Raw genomic sequence first — 27,479 nt, forward strand, 5'->3', positions numbered from 1 at the left:
GTGTCCTCTGGGATGCCATATATCCGTAGATTATTCCGTCTAGACCTCGATTCCAAGTCATCTAACTTATCCTTCATCCAGCTCTGTTCTCGCAATATCTCCTGTAGCACATTGTTCGCCTCTGAGCTCCATGCCTCTACTTCTTCTGTGCGCGTCAGGGTGGCGTCAATCTTTTCGTTCTGTTCTTGTATGTCTTTAGTGACTAATGCCCATTTCTGATCTATATCTTCCCTAAACCCTGCTAGTTCACTTCTCATATGACTCGTTATATCTTCTTTAAACGTTTTCAAGTCAGCTTTCACTTCGTTTTGCATGTTCTGAATCTGCTTGCTAATTCCTTCCAAACCTGACCGAAGTGATATGATTGAATCTTGGTTGCTATCTTCGGCTAGCATTGTGGAGTCTGATCTGGGCTGATTAGAGTCTTTACTTGACTTGTCCACGTTCTTCTTGAGTTTTGTTTTTGAGGTTCCACTCATTATCCGCTCTTATATTAACTTTGGTATCGTTCTATGTTTATTTTTCGAGTTGAAGCGGAGATTAAAATATTGGCTAGGGGAGCTTACTTTTCACGCAGCCATGCTCAAGGCAGCCATTACCGGAAGTCGGGATTTTTTCCTTTTAAGTAGAGTAATCATTTTAGGGCACAATGAACAATCCTGTCACACCTGTTTAACGTACAAATCGTTAAAAAAAAGGTTGCTAGGTTACGGGAACGCTGGCGAGACTGAGACTGACACTTCTAAAAGTTTTATAATTTCATGTCAATATTTTCCCAATTAGTATATGGTATTATTTAGTGTATATATTTCGCTCTTTATTTTCGTTATTTTTATTGCATTTTCCGCCGTGGTAACCCTATATCAGAAGAAACTGCTGTATTGGAAGTCGTACCAGAGGAACGACCATCGGTGAAACAGTAGGCCTAGCTGCTACTTGCTGCGCCGCTTGCCTGCCTGACTGCCTGTCTCTCAGCCTGCCCGGTCTCTGTGTGTGGTGGATCCTGCACGTCCTGTCCTAGGAGGAATAACACCCAGCCTTGCCTGGAAAGAGTTGAAGGCTTCTCATTGCGAGTTGCGCTGCATGATCGAGCGTGTGGCTGTTTTTCGAACTTTACCTGCACAGTGTCTCTCTCCCTCCCCATCCTGTTGGCTGAGATTGCCTTGTTAGTCGGTTGACTAGCCTTGGGAGATCGAGGCTTTGTGCTGTGTATGCCAGCGCTTTTTGAGCGTGAATAGACTCCACATCTGCAGCTCCACACCTGACTCTGAGTGTAGGCTAGCCTACATGGGCGGACTTTGTTATACCGCAGAGCAACTTCGTCAGCACGCCTCCTTCACCACTTCCATCGATGAGGATGTGCTCCACCTTTGCCAGGCTGAAGGGATCCTTCGGAGGAAGCGTTATGTGCACAGAGGGTCACGCCGCTCCTTTACCATCCATCGAGTGACGGAGGATGCCATCCCGACTCTGCAGTCTCAGCGTGACTCTCCTGAACGGTCCAAGAAAGTCCACCATAATCACCTCATCGCTCCTATGACCGTCAGCCCAGCTTCTCCAAAACTGCGGGTCCGAGGCGGTGGAGTGAACTTTTTGAACATCCGCCCATTAGAATCCGCCCATTAGTGACCCTAAATGAGCTGAATGATATTGTCATGCACATGAAACCCTCTACATCCCCCAATGATGCTATCCCTGCTCAAATGATCAAAGATGCCTTTGAAAACATTGGTCCTAGCATCTTGGTCATTAGAAACACATGCCTTGTCTCTGGCACTGTTCCCTCATGCTTCAAGCATGCAGTTGTCCAACCGTTGCTTAAAAAACATAACCTTGATGTCAATCACCCAAAAAACTACCGCCCCATTTCTAAATTACCATTCATCTCCAAAATTCTAGAAAAAGTAGTCCTCTCTCAATTACTGCCTTTTTTTAATTCTGCAGATATCATGGAGCCTTTTCAGTCTGGCTTTAAAGCACGCCACAACACTGAAACAGCTTTGCTGAAAGTTTCAAATTACTTGCTCCTCACACTTGACACAGGTGATAATGCTATCCTAGTCTTACTAGACCTCAGTGCTGCATTTGACACTGTAGACCACCCCACTCTTCTAGGCCGTCTCCATCAGTGGGTTGGTATTAGGGGCTCTGCTCTGCAGTGGTTCTCCTCCTACCTCACCCATAGATCCTTTTCAGTATCTATAGGTCAACACTCTTCATCCTCTGCCCCTCTTTCCTGTGGTGTCCCCCAGGGGTCCATCCAGGGTCCAGTCCTATTCTGTTTATATATGCTTCCATTGAGAAATATAATTAGAAAATACAACCTTTCTTTCCACTTTAATGCTGACGACTCCCAACTATATCTCCCATTGAGATCCAGTGACTCCCTTCAGACTCTCCTAGAGTGTCTGAAGGAGATTAATGTCTGGATGGGAGAACATTTCCTTCAGTTAAACAAGGACAAAACAGAAGTAATCATTTTTAACCCCTCCAAATCCAAAAAACCCACAGTGACTGACCTGGGTAGTCTGACATCTTTCGTAAAACCATCTGCTAGAAATCTGGGTGTCAATTTTGATTCTGAGCTCTGCTTTCATAAGCAAATCTCTGCTGTGGTAAAAAGCAGCTTCCACCAGCTCAGAATTATAGCTAAAATAAAACACTCCCTGTCATATAATAATCTAGAAACAATTATTCATGCCTTTATAACATCGCGGCTGGATTATTGTAACTCCCTCTATCTTGGTCTCCCCCAGTCCCTCATACAACGCTTACAACTGGTCCAGAATGCAGCAGCAAGACTCCTAACTGGGTCAAAAAAGTGGGATCATATCACACCTGTCCTTGCATCCCTTCATTGGCTGCCAGTGCATCGAAGGATTCATTTTAAAATCCTACTGATGGTGTTCAAAGCCCTCAACGGCCAGGCCCCAACTTACATTTCAGACCTCCTAATCCCCCACTCAGCCACTAGGTCCCTGAGATCTTGCAATCAGGGTCTTCTACATATCCACCACTCCCGATTAAAACAAAAAGGTGACAGGGCCTTTGCTGTTGCGGCTCCACGTTTGTGGAACCAATTGCCACCACACATATGTGAAGCCCCCTCCATCTCTACTTTTAAATCAAGGCTCAAAACTCACCTTTACACCCTTGCTTTCCCTCCCCCTTAATTTGATATTTTTGTGTTTTATGTGTACTTTTATTTAGTATTGTTATTTATTTATTTTATTTCAATTATTACAGTGCATGAAAATGCACTGTACTGTTCTTCCTATGCTTCTTCTTCTTATTATTATTCCGCTGATCAAATTATTTTTTTCTATTCAGGTTGAACCGTTTAACCTAGAAACTTCATTCAAACGTCGCAACGTAGGTCTTAAATAGGGGAATGCTGGGTCCGTGTATGCTTCGTTCATTTGATATTCAATTGAGAATCCAAAATCAAAAAATCAAAAAATCACTTGTTATTTCATTATTTGTTTATAAATGTGATACGAAGAAGCAAATAACGCTTTGTTTTACAGACTTTTGATTTCATGGTCAGATCAAAAGTAGAACATTTAAAAAACGGACTCAGGGCTAACTGATTTTGATATTTATTTTTTTCCGATTGCTGTGACCAGGAAGTCCATTCAAAGTCACTTCCTTGGTCTTTCAGTGCTCAGTGTTGCCAATTTAGTGACTTATTTGTTGCTAGCTTTAGCGACTTTTGGCAATTTTAGCGACAGAAAATATTGTCTGGCAAACCAGAATCTGCGCGACTTTGCGCAACTCAGTGTCATCGTTGAATCGTCAGAAAATCATCTCCCTTCTCGTGCCTGTTTTCTTGAACATTGCATTCGCCCAAATCGTTGCTCCATGATTATAGAAGTAGCCTAATGATTAGTCTGTAGTAGCCTAGGCTATCAGGCCATGTTATTGCATGGAAGTAGGCTACAGTGGGTTGACACACTGACGGTTTGACGCCGAAACGCGTTTGTTTTTTTAGGCATGGTGCTACAATAAAGAATAAAAAGATAACGAGTGAGTGCGGTTCTGAAGTGGCCACTTAATTCACGCACATTGAATTGTATTACAACTTATCGCCACGAGGTGGCAGTTTAAGTCCGCTGTAGCATTGTGTGGTGTTATGTTTGTATGTCTGCTTTTCCCCAACTACTGGTTTCTGTGCGCATGCTCGCGTTGCTCACAACAGCTGCAGGAGTTTTCTGTGCCATCACTACACTACAACCACTCGGACGAAAGACATGTGAAATATAGGCTATGGGCTATTTTAGCAAAAAGTGGACCACAACTTCATTCACAAGCAGAGCAAACAATATTAGAAAAACCTAGATTGTCAGCTGAAGGGACGTTTAAATAGCCTATAGCCTTGGCTAACCATAGTCTTTAGGATAAATTGTGTATAGCCTATGGTAAAGTTATATTCGGACTGGTCTGACAGAAGCAGCAGCTGGCAATTGGAAGTCAATAAATAATTTCCGGGGTCACAGCAATCGGAAAAACATAAATATCAAAATCAATTTTGTCCCTAAGTCATTTTTTTTTTAAATGTTCTACTTTTGATCTGACCACGAAATCGAAAGTCTGATAAACAAAGCGTTAATTGCTTCTTCGTATCACATTCATAAACACATAATGAAATAACAAGTCATTTTTGTATTTTTTGATTTTTGATTCTCAATCGAATATCAAATGAACGAAGCATACACGGACCATGCTGCTATGTATTTTTCAACTTTGTAACTTTTATACTTTTTAAACTAAAAATTAAAAACTATTACAAATTTCCCCATAGACTTAACATTGGCCTCTATGACATCACAATCGGGTCATTAAGCAATTAGAATCTTATGCCAGGTGGCCAGCCCCACCTGCAGCAGCCCTCTCTCTCTCAGGCTTTAAGCATACAATCTCTCTGTGAAGACTACATATCCTGTTAACTGTTTCCTCTTTCCACAACTGTTTCAAAATAAAAGTCCTCACTGCAATAATACACTATTAAATCATTTAACCATTGAAACTACTCAACTATTTAACTGTTCAACCATTCCAACTGTCAGTTATCTTCAACTATGCCTCCAGTCAACTACATGAGACCTCCATGTACCTAGCAACCAACATAGCAACCATTAAAATTAAGCGTTTATGACCGTTTCCACAGCAACCAACATGATTTTACTACAGTAACTTCTTTATTCTATTCTAGTGGCAGCCATGGATACCCTATCAGCAAATGTTTCAAAATTGAAGTCCTCATTAGCAAGTTGGCTAGTTAGCATGGTTAGCATAGTTAGCATTGTTAGCATAGTTAACATTTTTAACATAACTGCTAAAAATGATCAGCTAAGTTAGCTAATCAACTTGGCTAGCGTTGTTAGCATAGTTAGCATCATTAGCTAAGTTAGCTAATCAACGTGGTTAGCATTGTTAGCATTTATAGCATTACTGCTAGAAATCATTAGCCAAGTAAACCAATCAACCTGGTTATCATTGTTAGCATAGTTAACATTTTAGAATACCTGTTAGAAATCATTAGTTAAGTTAGAAAAGGAATGTTTAAGCTTTAAAATGTCTACCTTAACACTATCAACTCTCTTTAAACTATGCAACCACCATGTTTACCCTAGCTACACCTTAGTAACCAGATCTATATTATCTATCTATACATTTTTTTTTTGCATTTTCATGCACTGGTAATTCCTTGGAATTGCATTTCTAGTTATCATTATTATCTTATTTTATTGTATTTCATTTGATTTCTTTATCTTTTATTACAATATGTACAGCACTTTGGTCAGTGTGAACTGTTGTAAATGTGCTTTATAAATAAATATTACTTACTTACTTACTTACTTACTTACTTACAAATCGATGTTTCAGTCAGTAAATGAAAGGGTAAAAATGTGAATTCTAAATTATATTGGAAGTAGTCACCATTGTTTGTGAATTTGCACAGGTGAATGCCCTGGATGACAATGGGGTGTTGGTGGGTAACTGGTCTGGAAACTATGCCATGGGTACTCCTCCCGCCGCATGGACTGGCAGCGCAGAAATACTTCTCCAGTATAAGAGGAATAGTGCACCCGTGTCTTATGCACAGTGTTGGGTGTATGCTGGTGTGTTGAATACCGGTAAGTTTGAGCATGGACTCTGTTACCTGTTTTTGAAACTTACCAGGAATTACAGTTTATCATTCATAAACTGTTAACTGTAAACTGTCAACATGGACAAGCAGCAAATAAACACAAAGGAACTGATTACTGTAATGTGATTTTTCTATCACAGTATGAACAGTTATGGTCAAGTGGCACTTCTGTACTATTGTGAATAATTTGTCTTATTCCACTGCTCGGTTGAGTTCCCCATTGTCCTGCGTTCTATAAGGGTGTGCATTAACTTTAGATATACGCACGGCTATGAAGTAGTTCCATTGTTTTTGACCGTATCACACTTGAATATTAATTCGCCAAACTCGTTGTGAAGTTTAAATGCACTGTTACGTTTCATAGAAGCTGTAAAATACAGACGTTCAGATCATAGTAACGTTTAGCATATGACAGCGGTGTCATTTAGCTAGTTAGGTGGCAGTAGCCTAGGCTAAGAAAAATAGCAATCTTTCAAAGTTAACGTTCATCAGAATCTTGGGATATACCAGCTTGACAACGGGAGATTAGAACTAACGACTGGCTTTTGGCCATAGCAACCATCCATTTAGAACTAGTAACCGCAGTTTGTGAAATTAGTTGAAATGTGTCTGGGAAAAGTAGTTCTACAAACAATACCGTTCTAGCGATTAAAACAATTAAATTAGCACCGGAAACGAACACAACGCAGTGGCAACAGTGGAATAAGCGGGATAATGGACTTCACGCCGTGCGGTTATTCAAAGTTAATGCACTTTTCTAGACTCCGCTTCGTGTCGGGCCGTATCACCGTCTAGAACGTGCATTAACTTTGAATAACCGCACGGCGTGTCGTCCATTATCCCATACATCTAGAACTCAAAAGCACAAAGTGCATAGTTCAGGTTTTAATTATTTAGTCTATCTACTTTAGCCTGTTTATATTAGAATTCTAGACACTCTACCTCTACTTTTCGTACTATGAAGGTATAATGGCAAGGAGAGGTCCTATCCTTCCTACTTGCCTAACTGACTATTTACTGCATAGTTTTGCGCTTCAGGTTAGAACCCCTTAATAACAATGTCAGAAAAACAGTTTGGTTATCGGTAAGCACATTAGCCAGCTTGTAGCAGTACTGATTGTACTGTTACTACTGTAGCCTACATGACTAGCTGGTGACATGTTTAGAGCTTTGCTTAGCTTGGTTTTAGATACCACAATGCCTTTTGAATCAGTAAATTCAACCCCATTTGTGAATAAGACAGGCCAAGAATGGATAAAGGCATTGAAAGAAATACAGTCTTGCCCAGCACTCCCAACCATGGGAATAGCATGTGGGCATGGTAACAAGGATCAGAGATTCTAAAAGATTCTATCATAACCCCATTCCATGTGTTCTCTTCTTCAGTTTTACGTTGTCTGGGGATCCCATCCAGAGTGGTCACCAACTTCAACTCTGCCCATGACACCAATGGAAATTTAACACTTGATATCTTTGTGGATGAAGATGGGTCAATGAACAGGGACTACACTAATGACTCAGTGTGGTGAGAACATTATATAGAATATGAATAATAACATGTTGCTAAATTGGTGTTGCATATGTAGCAGGGGCAAGAGGTTTGGTATAATTTAGGGACGCCACCTAGGGGAAGGGTCACCCCTAGGAAATAGTTTAAGCCAATGCTATAACCCTTAGATTCAATTTAGGGCACACAGGTCCGCAACATGTAGGAAGCTAGAGAATTAAATTCCACAAATATACTTTTATTGACAGGTTGTTATTTATAACATAAAAACACAACTATGAGGAGAGGTCGCAGCCATCTCACGGCACAATACCCGTATGAAGGACACACATACCATACACACACCGCAATACATACGGTGACCAGCGAGGCTGCACGTCAGCTAGCACACAATGTCTATGGGCTCTCTTTAGGGAGGGGGAAATGGAACAGAGCAAGGGCTTACCACGACCTGCAGGACTACAGGAGGGAAAAGGAGTCCAGAGGACACACACACACGGCACACGTGAGAATCACACTGCAAGCACACTGCACTCCAGATATAAAGACAGACACCCGGGATGTGTTACAGGAAACGTGAAGGGACCCCACCACCTGGAGGTTAGCCTGCCGTTCGCTTAATGCACACTGCATCTGTCCAGAGGAGGACCAGAGAAAGGGAGAGAGAGAGAGAGACACACACACTGTGGTTAGAGCTGTGGTGAGCACAATGGTAGCATGGCAAATAATTTAGCAAGAACAGTATGGTTGTACTTAGCTTTCAAACACTGGAGGCGGGGATGGCCGTCTTACAGACGCTAGGCCCCAGAGGCCAGGCCGGGACAGTGCAACCACCCTGGTCTCGGCCATCCAGTCCTGTACAGTCCCTGGCACTGGGTCCTGGACCCGTCCCAGGAGGAAGTCCACAGGCAGCCTGGGTTCTCAACCAAACATCAAGTAAAACGGGGATTCACCGGTGCTCTGATGGGGGGTGGTATTGTAGCAGTACAGGACCTGTGGTAGACAAGAAGTCCAGTCACGCCTCCGTGACACAGGCAGAGTGCGCAGGAGGTTATGGAGAGAGAAACGCTCACACTGCCCATTTCCTGCCGGGTGATATGGGGTAGTACGGGACTTTGCTACCCCGTACAGGCAGTAGAGTTGCTGGATCAAAGAACTCTCGAAGCTTCTGCCTTGGTCCGAGTGGATACGACTAGGCACTCCAAACCGGTAAAACCATTCGTTCACGAGAACCTTGGCCACAGTAGAGGCCCGCTGATCCCGGGTAGGGACAGCCTGTGTGTATTTACTGAATACGTCAGTCATGATGAGGACGTTTTCTACTCCATGCTGAGATGGTTCCAACAGTGTAAAATCAATTGCAACAATTTCGTTGGGCCTAGAAGCAAGGAGGTGACCCTGTCTATGTGGGACTGGACCCGAGTCTTTGGCAACCTGGCATCAGTCACATTCTTGACACCACTGCCTAATGTCTGAGGACATGCCCGACCAATAACAGCAACGGCGTACCAGTTCCATTGTCCAAATACTGTCTGGATAGTGAGAATGATCAAAATATGATTTAATCTAGTAAAAGTGAACTTCATATGGTATTTTGTTTATTTTAACAGCAATAAAGGGAATAGAATCCTACCGATTACAATGGAATGTTCTATATATTTTATTTTTTTTTGCATACCTATGATTTCAGAAGCATTACTAACTCTTACATTCTAATTACATGTACAATCAAGGCATCAGATGAAAGCCCATCTTCCACTCTCTTGAAAGGTGTGCTCAGTTTGTTTCCAGCATAAACTATCAGGGAGATATGGCCCAGGATTCATGAATATAATTAAATCTTTTTAGCTTGATTTGGTGATTCCGGGGAGTTAAAGCAGAATTGAGGTAGCACTGTTTAGACCCTAATTGTATGTTTCCAGCAGCTTGTTGCCCGGGTTGGCCACCCAGATTGTGATCCTCAGACATCATAGATTTCATTTTTGTATGACAACCTTTTACAGCAGCCCGTGTCTGATTTCCTAAAAAATGGGTGTTTTACCCCCTGGGTATAGAGCATCTGAGAATGATTCGAAAGTTGATCTACTCATTGATTTGACGTGGCTGAACATAATGAATTTGGGTGTTATCCGCATAGCTGTGGATAAGAAAGGAGCCATGCTTCATAGTAGGTATGGTGTGTTTTGGGTCGTGTTCTGTGTTTGGTTTTCGCCAAACATAGCGCTTGGAGTTCAGTGCAAAAACACGTCTGGAATATTCTGCTATGTGGAAAAAGGTTTTATGGGCAGATGAGACTAGTACTACAAACACAGTACACCATCCAAAACACACCATACCTACAATGAAGCATGGTGGGGGCAACATGTGGGAATGTTTCTCTTCAGCGGGGACTGGGCAATTGATCAGGATAGAAAGGAAAATGGATGCTGCCTAGTATACCCAAATTCTTGAGGAAAACCTGCGTCCCTCTGCTAGACAGCTGAAGATGGGCAGGTCATTCGCCTCCCAATGCGACAGTGATAACATACTGCCAAAAGAAGAAAGCAGTGGCTTAAGGATAGGAGCCCTGACTTAAATCCTTTAGAAAATCTATGAGTTGACATAAAGAGAGTAGTCCATCGGCGTTCCCCACAGAATTTGACTGAATTTTAACAATCTGGAAGATTGGGCAAATATTCTCCAATCTAGGTGTGCAAAGCTGATAGAGACATATCCAACAGATTGATGGCTGTAATGAAAGCAAAAGGAAGCTCTACAAAGTATTATCAGGGGTATGATTACTTTCCCAACCCTGTTATCATTCATTTTTTTAAATCAATCTCCAGAACTGTTGTCTTTTTTTCATTATGTTGATGTTGTAAAGCTAGATTGGTTAATAAAACTGGAAAAAGATTTTTGTAAAATGGGTTTTGATTTCAGGCTGTAAGACAAAAAAAGTAACTATTTCAAATGGGTATGATGACTTTCTATAGGCACTGTATATTATATGAGACTTATAGAGATACAGTGGGTAGAATGAGTATTTGAACCCATGCTAAAGTTGACTGAAAAGAGGAATATAAAATCATCCTTTGACAATTGATTGTAATGCCTTAATTTAAAAAAAAAAATGTAAAAATCAAACCGCTAAGGACACCAATTTTCTTTATGATTGAAGAATGTATAGTAAATAGATAAATGTTCTTCCTTAGATACAGGGGGCATAAGTATTTGGCCCCTATGTTAAATTCCCATAGGAGCAGGAGGATTTGTTATATGTTTTTATTTTTAAAGGCCAGCTATTTCATGGATCCAGGATATTATGCATCCTGATAAAGTTCCCTTGGCCTTTGGAAATAAAATAGCCCCACATCATCACATACCCTTCACCATAGTTAGAGATTGACATGGTGTTTTTCCCGTTAGCCTATTAGCCTGTTTGATTTGCATTGAGCTCAATGAGCCTCAAACAGGCTAATAGGCTAACTGGAAAAAGCACCATGCCAATCTCTAACCTAAACTCTGTCTATTATTTGGAAGGTCAGTTTTAGAAATTGGGGCTTGGAAGTAGCCTGATAAACCAGCCTAAATGGATTGGATGTCTAATTTAGTCTGGCCCCGATGAATGGATACAACGGAACATTGTTGATGAGCACAACCCGTTGTCTTTCAAACCGTGTCTGTGCCTATAGGCCAACGCTCCCTCAAAACCCCGCCCCAGAGCCCTCTGCCCCGCCCGCGTTGATTCAAAACACATCTCTGCGTTGTGATTGGTTTAGTTGCCATCTGCCAGATTCAGGGCAGTGTTTTCAAAATGTTCAATGGTCCGAGGCCAGACCCAAATGCAGGCAAAACATTTTGCCGTCCAGCAGTTGGCGCTGGTTTTCCAGGCTAGCTTGGAAGTGAATAAATGGGGTAAATGGGATTGATTATTTTGTTTAAAAGCACTGCATTTATAAAGTAAGTCACCTCTTATCTCTTCTCTCATCTGAGAAATCTCTATCAAATGTTGAATGCAACAATTTAACAATCAGTGCAAAAAACAGTGTGTCTGCTTGCACTTAACTATTATTTTTAAATATGGTATTCTGAAACCCTGATTTTACCCGTATTTGTATAATAAGGAATTACCACTGCTGGAATGAAGGCTTTATGAAAAGAACGGACTTGAATTCCAAATATTGGGGCTGGCAGGTAGTGGATGCCACACCACAAGAAACCAGTAAAGGTGTTTTTTTTTACAATCCATGAGTATTTTAAACCACTGTTATCTAAAATATATAAACACTACACTACTATGGTAAATCATCTTCTTGATATTGTTTTTTTTTTCTCTCCCTCAGGACTCTTTCAATGTGGCCCAACCTCAGTTAAAGCCATCAAAGAAGGACAAGTCTGTCTCCAATACGATGGCAAATTTGTCTTTGCCGAGGTAAAAACTTGACTGCATCAGAATAGCTGATCCTTCCTTTCAAGGATGATTCCTTTTTTATCTACAAATGATTCTCTCATCATAAGGTGAACAGTGATGTAGCATTTAAGATGGTGGACAAGCATGGGCTGTGGAAGACTGTGCAAGTAAACACATCCCATGTAGGGACGAAGATTGTTACAAAAGCAGTTCATTCAAATGCAGCGGAAAACATCAAGGATAGCTACAAATATCCAGAGGGTGAGCAGAAAGTTATACCTAAGTGAATATAGTATTCCTTATTCCCTTATCTTGGGCTACTTGATTTTTTATTATTTTTATTATTATTATTATTATTAATAAACGTTTAATCACTGTCATGCATTGAAACTTTGGTAATTGTTATTGGTAAGCATAACATCAGCATTTCTACCACAGTGTATTCCCATCAGATCGGTCAATATGTAAACCAAACCAGTGAAATTCAGCTTAAGTTTATTCACAAACTCAGACTAGTTAAAGACTGGAGAGCAAAAATATTTTATTAGAGCAAAAATACCCTCCACTGCAAATGCAGCCAGTTTTTTTTTTTTTTTTTTTTAAATCTTTATTATACTTTTTATTTCTCAAAAGAAGATCATACCAATTGTATCATACAAGTCTTCAAACTTACAGTTTACATTTTCTTTAGAGAGTTTCTTTTCTCCTCAAGCCCACGTTCCCGAAAATAGTAACAACATCAACGAATCACTTTCTTGTATTTGCAAATGCAAAAAAAAAAAGGGTTGGCATTAACATTAGATTACATTTTGCGACTGCTACTCTGAATACATCCATGATCACCATAGCCAAATGAAAATGTAAACATTGGTCGCACTTTTTGCGCAGATGCAAGTGCTGCCACATACTGTGACGTTGGCTGCCTAGAAGGCGCGTTGCTTGCCTAAAACTCTGTTTTTCTTTGTTTTTTCTCGAAATGAGAGTTTTCCTAGATCTCCACTTTTGCCGGAGTTTTCAGAAAGAATATTCAAGAGTATTCAGAGGCGAAATCACCGTTTGTGTGTACACGAAAGGCACAAATGAAGGGAAAAGTCTCAGTTTTTCAAGATACTTGTGTAGGTTATGTGAGAATGGGGCCTAACACTAGACATCTTTTCAAATTTCAGTTGGGATTCAGAGTGTCTGGAAAGGCTTCAATGGCTAAGTTTCCATGCACACCATATTCCAGTTTTATCCGGTCAACAACAGCGAAAAGTGTGGCAAAACAATGGCACTTCTTAAATAAAGTCAAGGTCAATTTATGTATTGAATCTGAACTGTCAAGATGGAAATCATCGATAGGTGAAAGCAAGGGCGTAACTTTCGGTCTACCATTGGGGGGGTTAAACTTGCGGCATATTTATCAATTTATTTATTTATTGAATCATTTTCTTGTGCAAAAGATAACATGCTAATTTGCCGTTCCTTTATTAGAAATACATCATGATGATTTAGGCTAGGCTACTTAATGTAAATGCAGCTGTTCACTTGACTGTTTGTGCCATAATGACACAGTAGTTAAATTCAGTGTGCTCACATGGACCGTCTTGTTGTGTGTAGGCCTATGTATAAAGTGCGCGCCTGCACGAGCCCTAGGCTGTTTTAAGGGCATTTTCACTACCTCTAGTTAGAAGCATTTATTCTGGTCATTGTAAGTGCCATTCACACATGCTACATATTGGGGTTTTTTTTCAGCACAGTCTAGGCAGATCTACCACATGTATTAATACTTGCATTGATTTGATTTAGATTTTTAAATAATACAAATTTTAAAAAGCATACTATGCAAATTCTTACATTTTGACATCTATCTCACCACAGCAAGCTGACAGCTCAACATGACTTGCATGGTTGTGTAGGCCTGACTGTCCTGAAAATTGCAATATAAGAACCATGGTGGAGGTATACTTTGAGGCTGAGCAATTTACAGAAGTATGTGGTGTGTGCCTTCCAGAAATAAATGGCAATTTTTATTTAGTGATGAGAAATGACTTTTTGACACTTTTTGTGCTCCATATTTGTGACACTAGCTGATCTGACCTGACTTGTTGGCGTGGTAGCACACATGACGTGCACAGATGATGATTCTCTATAATATTTTTTACTGCATTGCAATGAACAAAGTAAAGGCAAAAAAGTGTTTATTTGTCAAACGAATTTGGATGCAATATGAGTCTTGAATTGGATACCACAGGAGTTTGCTAGGATCTCAAAACCGTATTATGAACGTGACTTGCCATAGAGAAACTGACTTATGCCACACAAAAACATGGGGTAAGTGGAGCTAAATGAAGTTATTATTTTGCTGTCACTTCCTCTGTTTTATGGCCTAGAAGATTGTATTTGGTATAGCTCTAGCTCTCCTCTTTCATCTGACATGCGTGCCATATCTTTCCGATGGCGGGTTCGCGTGTAATTCAAGCGAGAGTGATGCCTGGGTGAATGCAGAGCAATATAGACTGTAAATATGATATTCTTTGATTTAACGTCATGATTTTATTTTAGTTTCATACTTGTACAGACAAGTGTCTAGTCTCGTTGGAAAGCCCCGGTTCTGCTCTTTCGTGCAATATAGGTTTCATCTCGCTGTGACTAATTATCCCGGAGCAATGTAACAGAGAAGAATGGGTGTGTTTTTGACACACTTTGCGTCCGTCGCTCGGGCTTTTAGGGCTAGCCAGCCAACTCCAGTCAACAAATCATCAGCCAATTTAACAGCTAACTTAGGGGTATACCTCCATTTGGTCAGGATTTTTCCTATTTTTGGTTGGTGTCAACCAACAATGAAAAAATGCTGTCTGGCTGCCTTTCAATGTCTTTTTCATCTTCCCACCTGAGTTGAGAGCTTTCTCCAACCATTCATCCCAGCGACTGCGCAAAATAGTAGCCTAAACAAACTTTCGGTAGAGAACGCAGGTTGGGTAATACCAAGTAGTCGGTGGGCAGGGGGGTATATAGGCTACATAGGCCTACATTTCAGAATATTTAAAACATGATAGTATCTTGCTGGAAAATGAAATGAATAAAGAAAACGAACAAAAAATATTCATCCAGAATATTTAATATTCAGTGTAATCTGAATTATGTGATGATATTGAGGGGGTTATATTAGCTGGATATGATTTTTGGGGGGTCACAACCCCTGTAACCCCCCCGCAAATTACGCCTATGGGTGAAAGTCTCGTAATGCTCCAACGATACTAAATCTGATCAGACCCCGTTTGTGAGTTTTTCTACCAAATTTGAGGCTTTTATCTTTAAAGGATAAATTGGTAGGCCTATGAAATGTTGAGCTTATGCCCTACTAAATTGAAAATACATTAACACTCGGTGTTAAGAACAATGTGAGGTAACACGTTCCTTGCAAATTTGCTGATTCAAGCCTACAGTAAGCAAGTGTAGGTTTCAACTGGAAGGCCAAAACACAATATGCCTACAGGTTACAGGGGCATCAACTATTATATCTAATTAATTGTAGAAATATAGGATTAGTTTTAATGACTGTGTTTCACTCTTGCTCGAGAACATTTATGATTTGAAAATGTAATACACTTAGCTTATAAACAGTGGACTGTAGTGGAATACTCAGTGGACATTATTTTGTATTAGCCTGACCGTCCTTGCAATCCAAAAGTGTTGTGGCTGACATAGCTACAAAGCCTCTAGCACCTATCTCCACTGGTCTAACAAGTCTTATACCGGTACCTTATTTTTTTTTGATTCAAAGGCTTCTTCCACTACATCATCAAATAGATTATTTTGCTCAATAAAGTAGATTATGTACCCACTCCAAATACAACACCATGTTTTCCTGTTTAGTCTTTAAAAGATATTTGAATGATAAATGGGTCTGGACGGAGGAACAATCCTCAAAGTTCTCTCTAATAAACAATCTGCTGTCACTGTCACCTAGTCTATAATGTTCTGTTCATCTAACATATTTTAATGAAATGGGTATCACCACATACAGAACGCAATAAAGGGAAACAGTACATCTCTGTTATTAACAAAAAAGTGATTCTTTACTTTTTACCTCAACACACAGGATCTCGAGCAGATTTGGCTACCATGGCACAAGCAACAAGCTTCGGTTGTGAAAGAGACCCATTCTACCGTTCATCCCTTCAGGAAACTGATGTGGATATTGAGTTAATGGCACCTGCTGTGCAGCTGGGACAAAATTTCTACCTGACCCTTGAAGTTCAGAACAAAAGTTTGGAACAGCGAACTGTACAACTTTCAGCAACCTGCTGTGTTACCTACTACACTGGTGTAGACTATGGTACCTTCAAGGAGGAGAGAAAGCTTGTCTCCCTGGGGCCATCAATGAGTGAGTCTGACTTTTATTATTACTACAGTATTAGTATTACTATTATTGACTGTGGTAAACACACATGTTCATGAAAATTGTAATGGCTTTTTATCATTAGAGTGCATGAAAATGCACTCTACTGTTATCCGAATTCTTATTATTATTATTCCGCTGACACTTTTTGCGTGTTTAATGCGGCTTCAACCGTTTATCGTAGAAACTTCATTCAAACTGCGCTGCGTAGGTCTTACTTAGGTGACTTCAGGCATGTATTTTTCAACTTTGTAACTTTTATACTTTTTGAACTATTAAATAAAAACTATTGAAATTTCCCAATAGACTTAACATTGCGATTATGACATCATAATAGGGCAATTAGAATCGTATGCCAGGTGCAGCAGCTCTCTCTCTCTCTCTCAGGCTTTAGGTGCTGTGTCCACCAAACACGTTTTTAAAAGCCAGAGCGCCCTCAACCTCCTTCTCTCGGCGCTTCGATAAGTGTTTATTGTTGCTAAGTTACCAAAACCAGAGACGGTTTATAACGAGAAGTGCCATTGACGAGCCCGGCACTGTTCTAAAAGTTGAACAGATTTCAACTTTGAGCGCTCTGAGCGCTGCGACAAAAAACGGTCAGCGCCGACAGCTTTTTTCCGCCGAGGGCGCTCAGCGCTGTGAGCGCTGAGCTACATAGACTTTACATTGAAAATTGTCGCCGTCGGCGCAAAAAACGCGTTTGGTGGACAAAGCACCTTTAGCATACAATCTCTCTGTGAAGACTACATATCCTGTTAAACTGTTTCCTCTGTCCACAACTGTTTCAAAATAAAAGTCCTCACTGCAATAATACACTATTAAATCATTTAACCATTGAAACTACTCAACTATTTAACTGTTCAACCTTTCCAACTGTCAGTTATCATCAACTATGCCACCAGTCAACTATATGAAACCTCCATGTACCTAGCAACCAACATAGCAACCATTAAAATTAAGCATTTAAGACAGTTTCCACAGCAACCAACATGATTATACTGCAGTAACTTCTTTATTCCTGATAGTGGCCACCTTGGATACCCTAGCAACAAATGTTTCAAAATAAAAGTCCTCACTAGCGAGTTAACTAGTTAGCATGGTTAGCATAGTTAGCATTGTTAGCATTTTTCGCATTACTGCTAGAAATCATTAGCTAAGTGAGCTAATCAACCTGGTTAGCATTGTTAGCATAGTTAACATTGTTAGCATTGTTAGCTTACCTGCTAGAAATCATTAGCCAAGTTAGCTAATCACCTTGGTTAGCATTATTACAGTGCATGCAAATTCTTCTTATTACAGTGCATGCAAATGCACTGTTCTGTTCTTCCTAGGCATCTTCTTCTTATTATTAGAGTGCATGAAAATGCACTCTACTGTTATGCTGTTTATTCTTATCGATATTATATTCTTCAGACACTTTTTGTGCGTTCAATTCAGCTTCAACCGTTCGACGTAGAAACTTCATTCAAACTGCGCTGCGTAGGTCTTACTTAGGTGACTTCAGCTATGTAATTTTCAACGTTGAAAACTTTATCGTTTAATTTATATGAATTTTTTAAAACATTTTTTCCCCCATAGACTTAACATTGGATTATGACATCACAATGAAGTCGTTAAGCAATTAGAATCTTAAGCCAGGTGTTCAAAGCCACCTGGCAGCAACTCTCTGTCTCAGGCTTTCTGGCTCTCTTAAGACTACATATCCTGTTCAATTGTTTCCTCTACCCACAACTGTTTCAAAATAAAAGTCCTCATCATTTTTGCATTTTCATGCACTCGTAATTTCCTTGGAATTACATCTCTAGTTATTATTATTCTCCTAACCAGGTCCTATTCAGCTTCAACCGTTTAACGTAGAAACTTGGTTCAAACTTTGTTACGTAGGTCTTGAAAATAAGACTAAGTCTATCTATATTTCAGTTCTGTAAACTTGATACTTTTTGAAATATTAGCAAAATATTTTTCCCCATTGACATTTCATAGACCTCTGAAGCTGCCCTGTTGGCCATATAAGGAGATCCGGGAGTTAATTGAAGCCAACTGCCCATATATGGCAAGCTTTTTTGTAGGCGAACTTCAGAGGTCTATCGCACTGCACTGCTGATTAAGCTGATTTGCACCTGTGTCAAGAGCCAGCTGCTATCAAGTTTAATTGACAGCCAGTTAAATTGAACCTGCATTATCAGCTCTCTCTGTCTACCCATTCACTCATACACACACACACACACACACACACACACACACACACACACACACACACACACACACACACACACACACACCTACACCTACACCTGACTGCAGCACTTCATATATACCACACTTCTCCATGCACTCCACAACATTGTCACCTTAACCTAACTCTCCCATTTCACTGCATCATAGAAAGCCATGCTCCTTACATCCACTTACATCCACTCACACACACACACACGCACGCACGCACGCACACTCACACGCACTCACACTCAGAGGTGGAAAAGTCAAGCTTCAGAGAGTAAAAGTCCAATCACGTATTGGTTCTATCTGTGCACTTAAACACAGGTGATCTCACCAATTAGCTGCTCTGCCTGGCTGAAGAGTTATGGTGCATTCCATTTAGTGTTGGCAGGGTTGGTAGTCTCGTACGTTTACCCGCCCGACATGTGAGAATTAGTGGCTAGCGTGAAGGCTGGAGTTTGTAGTCTTTTGGGAAAGAAGATGGATGCCACCAGGGCAGCAACTGTCTCTTAGTGCTGTACATTTGTCTAGAACACAAGCAGATGTCCCTCATTCTCCCTTTTTGGGTATGGTCAATGGGAATGAATAATAAAAACATTTTTGGGCAATTTCAACAAGTGCTGTCGCATTTCTAATGAGCTAGATGGGCATTAGTAGGCTAGCTAGTCATTGTTATTGTTGTGTGCTAGCCTCTTTAGCAAAACAGCTGGAAAAAAAATCATTACATTGTATTGCACGCACAGCAAGACCGTTAAATGTATGAATTGGTGGCCGGATTGAAGCAGCAATGCAATCTAGTATGTTAAAGCATTCCATTGTCATTAAAACGACCAACACGGTACAAATACAAAGAAAACACATGTCATCTCATCTCGACTATGGGCACAGCCATGTTTGTTTACAGGTCGTAAGCCCAACTCGGGGTACTCGCAAGTACTCCGAGGTAAAGGGGGCGTTCCTCCGTAAAATGCCGCAAGAAAGCTGGGTAATTTACACTTTACAACTCGGGCGGGTGACTTACGATACAAATGGATCGCAGGGTTACTACTGAGAATCAGCTGGTTGGTTGGACTTTTCCACCTCTGCCCCTAAGCAGTGCTTGAAGTGGGCCGGAACGCAGCGGAACGCAGTTCCGGAACTTCTGTATTTTCGTCTTTAGGGTTCCGCCACTTTTTTCTGCGTTCCGGTACTTACTGAAACTGATCCGACGCAGTGACAGTGGCCCGATAATATAATAATAGACAATATATCACAAGACCGATGAAAGCCTAGCCTACATTGCCCACGAGTCACGACAGTGCCCTATCACAGTGTTTCTCAATCTACCGGGCCGTGAGATTACCATCGGGCCGCCGGCAGACCCTCTCTGCCCTCTTCGAGAGACGCACCATGCGGCCGCGGCCGCACCCATTCTTCTCGGTCATATTGCTGCGCGAGAAAATCGCACAGAAATAAAAGGCATATCATATGAAACTGCAGAACCGGACCTTTCCAATGGTGCTAGCCGCTAGTTTCTATGATGAACGGTTCGCGAGATAATTAGCGTTGGAAATTACAGTTACATATACAAAAATGAATGTCATTCAGTTTTGCGTCATACCCATTCTTCTCTATGAAATATCTGACGATTTCTTAACTGCCCTATGGCAAACTACATATCAAAATAAACAGGAGATTATACTGATTCCAATGGTGTATAGAATGCCTCTGTATAATATAGCGGTAATCACGAGAAATCCTTTTTGGAAATCACATCACATTTCTGCATTTTTTTCCATACCTCTCCATTTCCCCCACTTCAAAATAATTTATTTGTTTATATCAGAAGTTGTATTCAGACCCCTCATATAACCATGGCAGATGCTTGATATGCCATATCAGGACCCAAAATAGCAATAGAAAGAACACTTACAGTCCCACTTGTTCTGACTTTTGAGCTTGAATCTCTGTTAATTATATCAATGTAAGAGGTAGCTACAGCCTATTTCACAGTTTTCTTCCTTTAGTCCAAAGGTTTCTTTAAGGTTCTAGGGCCTTTAGCCCAGTCTATTGTTAGGCCTACAAGTGGCTATCACACTGGTCTTGTTGTTTTTAATGTTTTTTCAGTATTCCATTTGTGAATTAGAAAAAAGTAGCCTAGGCCTATAGGTTATTGCTTGAAAGAATAACCAAAATATCCTAAAGAGTTGATTTTTTTTCACCGCACAAATGTCAAATATCGGAAAATTAGAGTTCCTGCACTTATTTTTTCCCACTTCAAGCACTGCCCCTAAGCCACATACATACAACACACTGCCCCCCCCCTTCCCTCACCTTCCTCTGTCCACAACTGTTTGTAAATTTAAGTTTGTTTCAGATTTTATCTTATGTCTTGCTTTTGCATGCACTGGTAATTTCCTCGAAATTACGTTTTCTAGTTACAGTGCATGGAAATGCACTGTACTGTTCTTCCAAAACTTCTTCTTCTTATTATTATTATTATTCCGCTGATCAAATTCATTTTTTCTATTCAGCTTGAACCAACGTAGGTCTTAAATAGGGGAATGCTGCTAAGTATTTTTCAACTTTGTAACTTTTATACTTTTTAAACTATAAATTAAAAACTATTACAAATTTCCCCATAGACTTAACATTGGCCTCTATGACATCACAATCGGCTCATTAAGCAATTAGAATCTTATGCCAGGTGGCCAGCCCCACCTGCAGCAGCCCTCTCTCTCTCAGGCTTAAAGCATACAATCTCTCTGTGAAGACTACATATCCTGTTAAACTCTCTTTCCACAACTGTTTCAAAATAAAAGTCCTCACTGCAATAATACACTATTAAATCATTTAACCATTGAAACTATTCAACTATTTAACTGTTCAACCATTCCAACTGTCAGTTATCTTCAACTGTGCCTCCAGTCAACTACATGAGTCCTCCATGTACCTAGCAACCAACATAGCAACCATTAAAATTAAGCGTTTATGACCGTTTCCACAGCAACCAACATGATTTTACTACAGTAACTTCTTTATTCCTGATAGTGGCAGCCACGGATACCCTATCAACAAATGTTTCAAAATAGAAGTCCTCAGTAGCAAGTTAGCTAGTTAGCATAGTTAGCATAGTTAGCATTTTTAGCATATCTGCTAGAAATGATTAGCGAAGTTAGCTAATCAACCTAGTTAGCATTGTTAACATAGTTAGCATTGTTAGCATAGTTAGCAATTTTAGCATAACTGCTAAAAATGATTAGCTAAGTTAGCTGATCAACTTGGTTAGCATAGTTAGCATTGTTAGCATGGTTAGCATTTTTAGCATTATTGTTAGAAATCATCAGCTAAGTTAGCTTATCAACCTGGTTAGTATTGTTAACATAGCTATCATTTTTACAATAACTGTTAGAAATCATTAGCCAAGTAAATCAATCAACCTGGTTATCATTGTTAGCATAGTTAACATTTTAGAATACCTGTTAGAAATCATTAGTTAAGTTAGAACAGGAATGTTTAAGCTTTAAAATGTCTACCTTAACACTATCAACTCTCTTTAAACTATGCAACCACTATGTTTACCCTAGCTACACCTTAGTAACCATATCTACATTATCTATCTATACATTTTTTTTTGCATTTTCATGCACTGGTAATTCCTTGGAATTGCATTTCTAGTTATTATTATTCTCCTAACCAGGTCAAATTCAGCTTCAACAGTTTAACGTAGAAACTTGGTTCAAACTTTATTACGTAGGTCTTGAAAATAAGACTAAGTCTAAGCATATTTCAGTTCTGTAAACTTGATACTTTTTGAGATATTAGCAAAATATTTCCCCCCATTGACTTTTCATAGACCTCTGAAGCTGCTATCCTTGCCCATATAAGGAGGTCCGGGAGTTAATTGAAGCCAACTGCCCATATATGGCAAGCTTTTTTGTAGGCGAACTTCAGAGGTCTATCGCACTGCACTGCTGATTAAGCTGATTTGCACCTGTGTCAAGAGCCAGCTGCTCAAGGCCCTATCAAGTTTAATTGACAGCCAGTTAAATTGAACCTGCATTATCAGCTCTCTCTGTCTATCCATTCACTCATACACACACACACCTGACTGCAGCACTTCATATACCACACTTCTCCATGCACACAACATTCTCACCTTAACCTAACTCCCCCATTTCACTGCATCATAGAAAGCCATGCTCCTTACATCCACTTACATCCACTCACACACACACACACACACGCGCACGCACGCACACTCACACGCACTCACACTCAGAGGTGGAAAAGTCAAGCTTCAGAGAGTAAAAGTCCAATCACGTATTGGTTTGGTTTGTAAATTTAAGTTTGTTTCACATTTTATCTTATGTCTTGCTTTTGCATGCACTGGTAATTTCCTCGAAATTACGTTTTCTAGTTAACATTGTTAGCATAGTTAGCATTTTTAACATAACTGCTAAAAATCATCAACTAAGTTAGCTGATCAACCTGGTTAGCATTGTTAGCATAGTTAACATTTTTTGCATAACTGCTGAAAATCAATTTTAAACTGTCTATCTTCGCACAATCAACTTTCATAAACTATGAAACCACCATGTCTACCCTAGCAACACCTTAGTAACATATATCTACTTGATTTATCTGTACATTTTGTTGGCATTTTCAGGCACTCGTAATTTCCTTGGAATTACATTCTCTAGTTTCAAACTGTTGTCTTGTCTTGTCTCATACAAATGAAGATATTGCTACCAACTAGGGCTGTGCAATTAAACGATTTTAAATAGTAGTCGTTTTATGTGTTTAAATCGATGTTAAAAATGTGAAATCGTAAAATCGATTTTTCACTTAAGTTTGCAAGTGTGGAATTTTGTGGCAAAAATTCAATATGAATCACTTAAAATGAATTATTCATAATTCATATTGTTTAAAGTGTAAGTTTGGCGGAAATTGAAAAAACGGTGTTTTGCTGAATGAAAATACATCAACTAAGCCACGGAAGAAGCATTTTTCGTTGATCACGCAGTACCGAGCTAGCACCGGCAAGAGCTCCAGCCCAAAATAGCAAACAGTGGGCTAGCATAGAGCTTACAGCCATACGCTTTCAAATTTGCATTTTTAAGCCACTAACATTGCTCAAAACAGCGCCAAACCTCGTCAGCTACTTGCTCTAGGTGTCTACCAGGGTTGTACAAAATTCTGAATTGAATTGAGAATGACCCCAAAATTCCAATTCAATTCTTGAATTTGAGTTTGAATCTGAATTGAGGTTGCAAACAGGAAGTGGAATTGCAATTCAAATTCGAATTGCAGGAAGTAGAATTGGAATTCCATGAAATGCAGAGAAATTCATGACATTTAAATTGTATTCTTCACAGAATGTATATATGATCGCAACATGCATTTCTGCTTATACCACTGCTACTATCATTTTCGTTTATATTGCAGCTGTCTTAGATACAAAGTTGCTGTTTTTACCGTTACATTCACATTGGCGAATTAATATTCAAGTGTAATAAGCCCAAAAGAAGGGAACTACTTCATAGCCGTGCGGTATATCGAAAAATAATGCACGTTCCAAGTAGCGCATCACAATAGGATATTTGACCAAGCAGTGGTATAAATGATCGCAACATGTATTTCATACAGATATTATTTTATGGACATACTTTATGAACACAACACTTTTTTGTACAGAAAATAGTACACATTTGTAGTAATTTGTACCACACAATGGCATTACAAATACGGTATGTGCTGCATAAAACTGATCATTAAAATATGCAAAATGATCAAAAGTCTGTGCTCATTCATTTTGGTGAACCAACTCTCACCAACCTAGTTTAAAATGATAAAGCAAAATTGAGATGTTGAATCTGAATGCATGCCAAAGTTCATGGAACTCCGTTCATGGGGGGGCCATATAATAAATGATTTTATGTGTACATTTAGTGACTGTACACCAACTGGCCTGTAGATGGCCTGACACAGTTTTCTGTGAATATCTCGAGAACTGTAGGGCTTAGGGGCCATGTCAACCAATCCCATAACAACTAATTTCATGTATAGCGCCACCTAGTCAAAGTTGAGAAAGCAAAAATGGGGCATTGTAATCGCAGGTATCTTTGGTTGACAGGTTCCAAACTGCATGAAATTCAAAGTGTAGGATCATTATGACTCCCTCTGAATGTATGCCAAGTTTGGTGCAATTTGGTTCACAGGGGACCATGTAGTGTACATGTAGCGACTGTACACTACACACACACACACACGCATACACACACACATACTGTACAAAGATAAATGCACACACATGTAGACACACACACACACACACACACACACACATACACACACAGACACACAGGCGCACACACACATATGAACACACATACTTGATCACACAGCTATCCTGATTGTTTCCTAAGAAACTACAGGGTCTCAGCTTTCCAAAGAGGTAATTTGATAGGCCAAAGTATGTAGGAGCAATGTCTTCGTAAGTAGATGATGTGCGATGCTGGGCAAAAAATGGGGCATATGCATAAGAGTTTAAACACAATCATAAATTTTTGTGCATATTTTGACCTGCTCTCAGACATATAAAAACATTAAGACACATGAAAACATTCAGTTCTAAATGTGTAAGTCATGTGGGATTATTTGTTTCAAGACTACTATGTTAAAAACATAGTTTTTTCCCCCTAAGTTCTCATGTAATTTTACACCCATTTAGATGAGATGTCTACTGTAATGGACATAAAAAAAATCTTAGAAAGAAATATATATATTTTTTTTTCACGTTTATTTCTACATTGGATAGGAGTAAGAATTAGCTGAATATTATTTTTTTTTGTCCAACAGAAAAAATGCGGGTCTAAAGGGGTTAAAACCATCACATTCACACTGATATTTGGTTAGAATGAATTTCTCTGAATTGCAATGAATTTAATTCCACTTCCTGTAATTCCAATTCAAATTCAATTCAACATCCTGTGGGGTGGAGCCAATGCAAATTCAAATTCAAATTCATTCACTAAATTGAATTAAATTCTGAAATTCTGAATTTTGCACAAGCCTGGTGTCTACACATAAAACAAAGCACCAATCAGTCTGTAAACGTTGGAATAGTTTGTATACAGTTAGATTTAGTTCGAGACGGCAACCCTGTCTGAAGCACAGAAACATCACGCGAGATCTCACATGGGAGCATTGCGTGATAATCACGGACTTTCCTTCATGAGGAGCTGGAAGGGGTAAGTGTTCATAACAGTCTTCTTTTATAAATGTCGGGTTCGTGAACCAAGTTATTGGTGCTTCGTTTTATGTGTAGACACCTAGAGCAAGTTGCTGACGAGGTTTGGCGCTGTTTTGAGCAATGTTAGTGGTCTAAAAATGTGACTTTGTCTACCCTTAGTCCCTTCCGACTATAGTTCCTGTGCTTCCGTGTGAGATCTCGCGTGACGTTGCTGTCTCGAACTAATTCTATCGTATACAAACTATTCCAACGTTTACAGACTGATTGGTGCTTCGTTTTATGTGTAGACACCTAGAGCAAGTTGCTGACGAGGTTTGGCGCTGTTTTGAGTAATGTTAGTGGCTTAAAAATGTGAATTTGAAAGTGTATGGCTGTAAGCCCTATGCTAGCCCACTGTTTGCTATTTTGGGCTGGAGCTCTTGCCCATGCTAGCTTGGTACTGCGTGATCAATGAAAAATGCTTCTTCCGTGGCTTAGTTGATGTATTTTCATTCAGAAAAACACATTTTTTTTCAATTTCCGCCAAACTTACACTTTAATAAGAGCAAGATTTACACTTAAATCCCGATAGGGAAATTATTTGCAAAATGTAAAAAAATTAAATAAAACAGCATATTTGAAATAATTTCTTGCCTTTATCATTTCACAAAATAATCGTAATCGAAAATCGGATTTTGAGAAAAGAAAATGGGGATTTTATTTTCGGGCAAAATCGAATAGCCCTATACCAACATGGTCCATGTATGCTTCGTTCATTTGACATTCAATTGAGAATCCAAAATAAAAAAATAAAAAAAATACTTGTTATTTCATTATTTGTTTATGAATGTGATACAAAGTAGCAAAAAAACAGATTAAAAGTAGAACATTTAAAAAAGGGACTCAGGGCTAAAACTGAATTTGATATTATTTTTTTTGCTACTTCGTATCACATTCATAAACAAATGTGACCATTCATAGCGAAATCAGTCGTTTTGCGCACAACGTTATTTTGAGAAAATCAACAATAACAAACTTCCGGGTTAAAATGTTGAATTTCACGTTTTCGCCTCATTCGACTGTATACAGTCTACAGTTTCATATCGTGAACGCATTTCACGGAAAAACATACGTTTTGACTGTTAAACCCGGCGAAGATTCAACACATTTGCTGTCATTCCCGTTGTGCACGCGCTGCTTAAAAAGGTGATTTCTCCTCTTTTGGCATATCGTGACAGGAGAACCATGTCAACTTTGGATGCTGTTATCTTAGCGATAGTTTGTGTAATACCCTCGATATACATATCGTTGGAATGCTTAGTTTATGGCCGTTCACGTGAGCACAATAACTTAATTTAATTAATTTTACCGAAACGACTGGTTCCGCTTTACAGGGTCACAAATAATGAAATAACAAGTTTTTTTTTTCTTTTTTGATTTTGGATTCTCAATTGAATATCAAATGAACAAAGCATACATGGACCCAACATGGCAAAGCAAAAAATAATCAGGACTAGCATCTAGCTTGTGGAACTGTTGAGAGGTATTCATGGTTACAGATAACCCTTTATTCACCCCCACTTGGTTTCTTATGAAACTTTGTTACAGCCATAG

The 27,479-nt window shown here is 39.5% G+C and overlaps 1 protein-coding gene across 3 annotated transcripts in view; it reads left to right on the forward strand.

The window, feature by feature from the left end:
* LOC134066199 (coagulation factor XIII A chain-like) overlaps positions 1 to 27,479 on the forward strand; it is a 70,904-nt gene that overhangs the window by 40,112 nt on the left and 3,313 nt on the right. For all 3 annotated transcript variants that reach the window (XM_062521442.1, XM_062521445.1, XM_062521444.1), the window contains 6 exons: positions 5,963 to 6,137; positions 7,538 to 7,676; positions 11,762 to 11,865; positions 11,981 to 12,069; positions 12,156 to 12,309; positions 16,133 to 16,417. In XM_062521442.1, the coding sequence (XP_062377426.1) occupies positions 5,963 to 6,137; positions 7,538 to 7,676; positions 11,762 to 11,865; positions 11,981 to 12,069; positions 12,156 to 12,309; positions 16,133 to 16,417 (946 nt within the window). The remainder of the gene's footprint in view (positions 1 to 5,962; positions 6,138 to 7,537; positions 7,677 to 11,761; positions 11,866 to 11,980; positions 12,070 to 12,155; positions 12,310 to 16,132; positions 16,418 to 27,479) is intronic.

The sequence above is a fragment of the Sardina pilchardus genome, chromosome 19 (genome assembly GCF_963854185.1).
Source record: "Sardina pilchardus chromosome 19, fSarPil1.1, whole genome shotgun sequence".
Taxonomy (NCBI): domain Eukaryota; kingdom Metazoa; phylum Chordata; class Actinopteri; order Clupeiformes; family Clupeidae; genus Sardina; species Sardina pilchardus.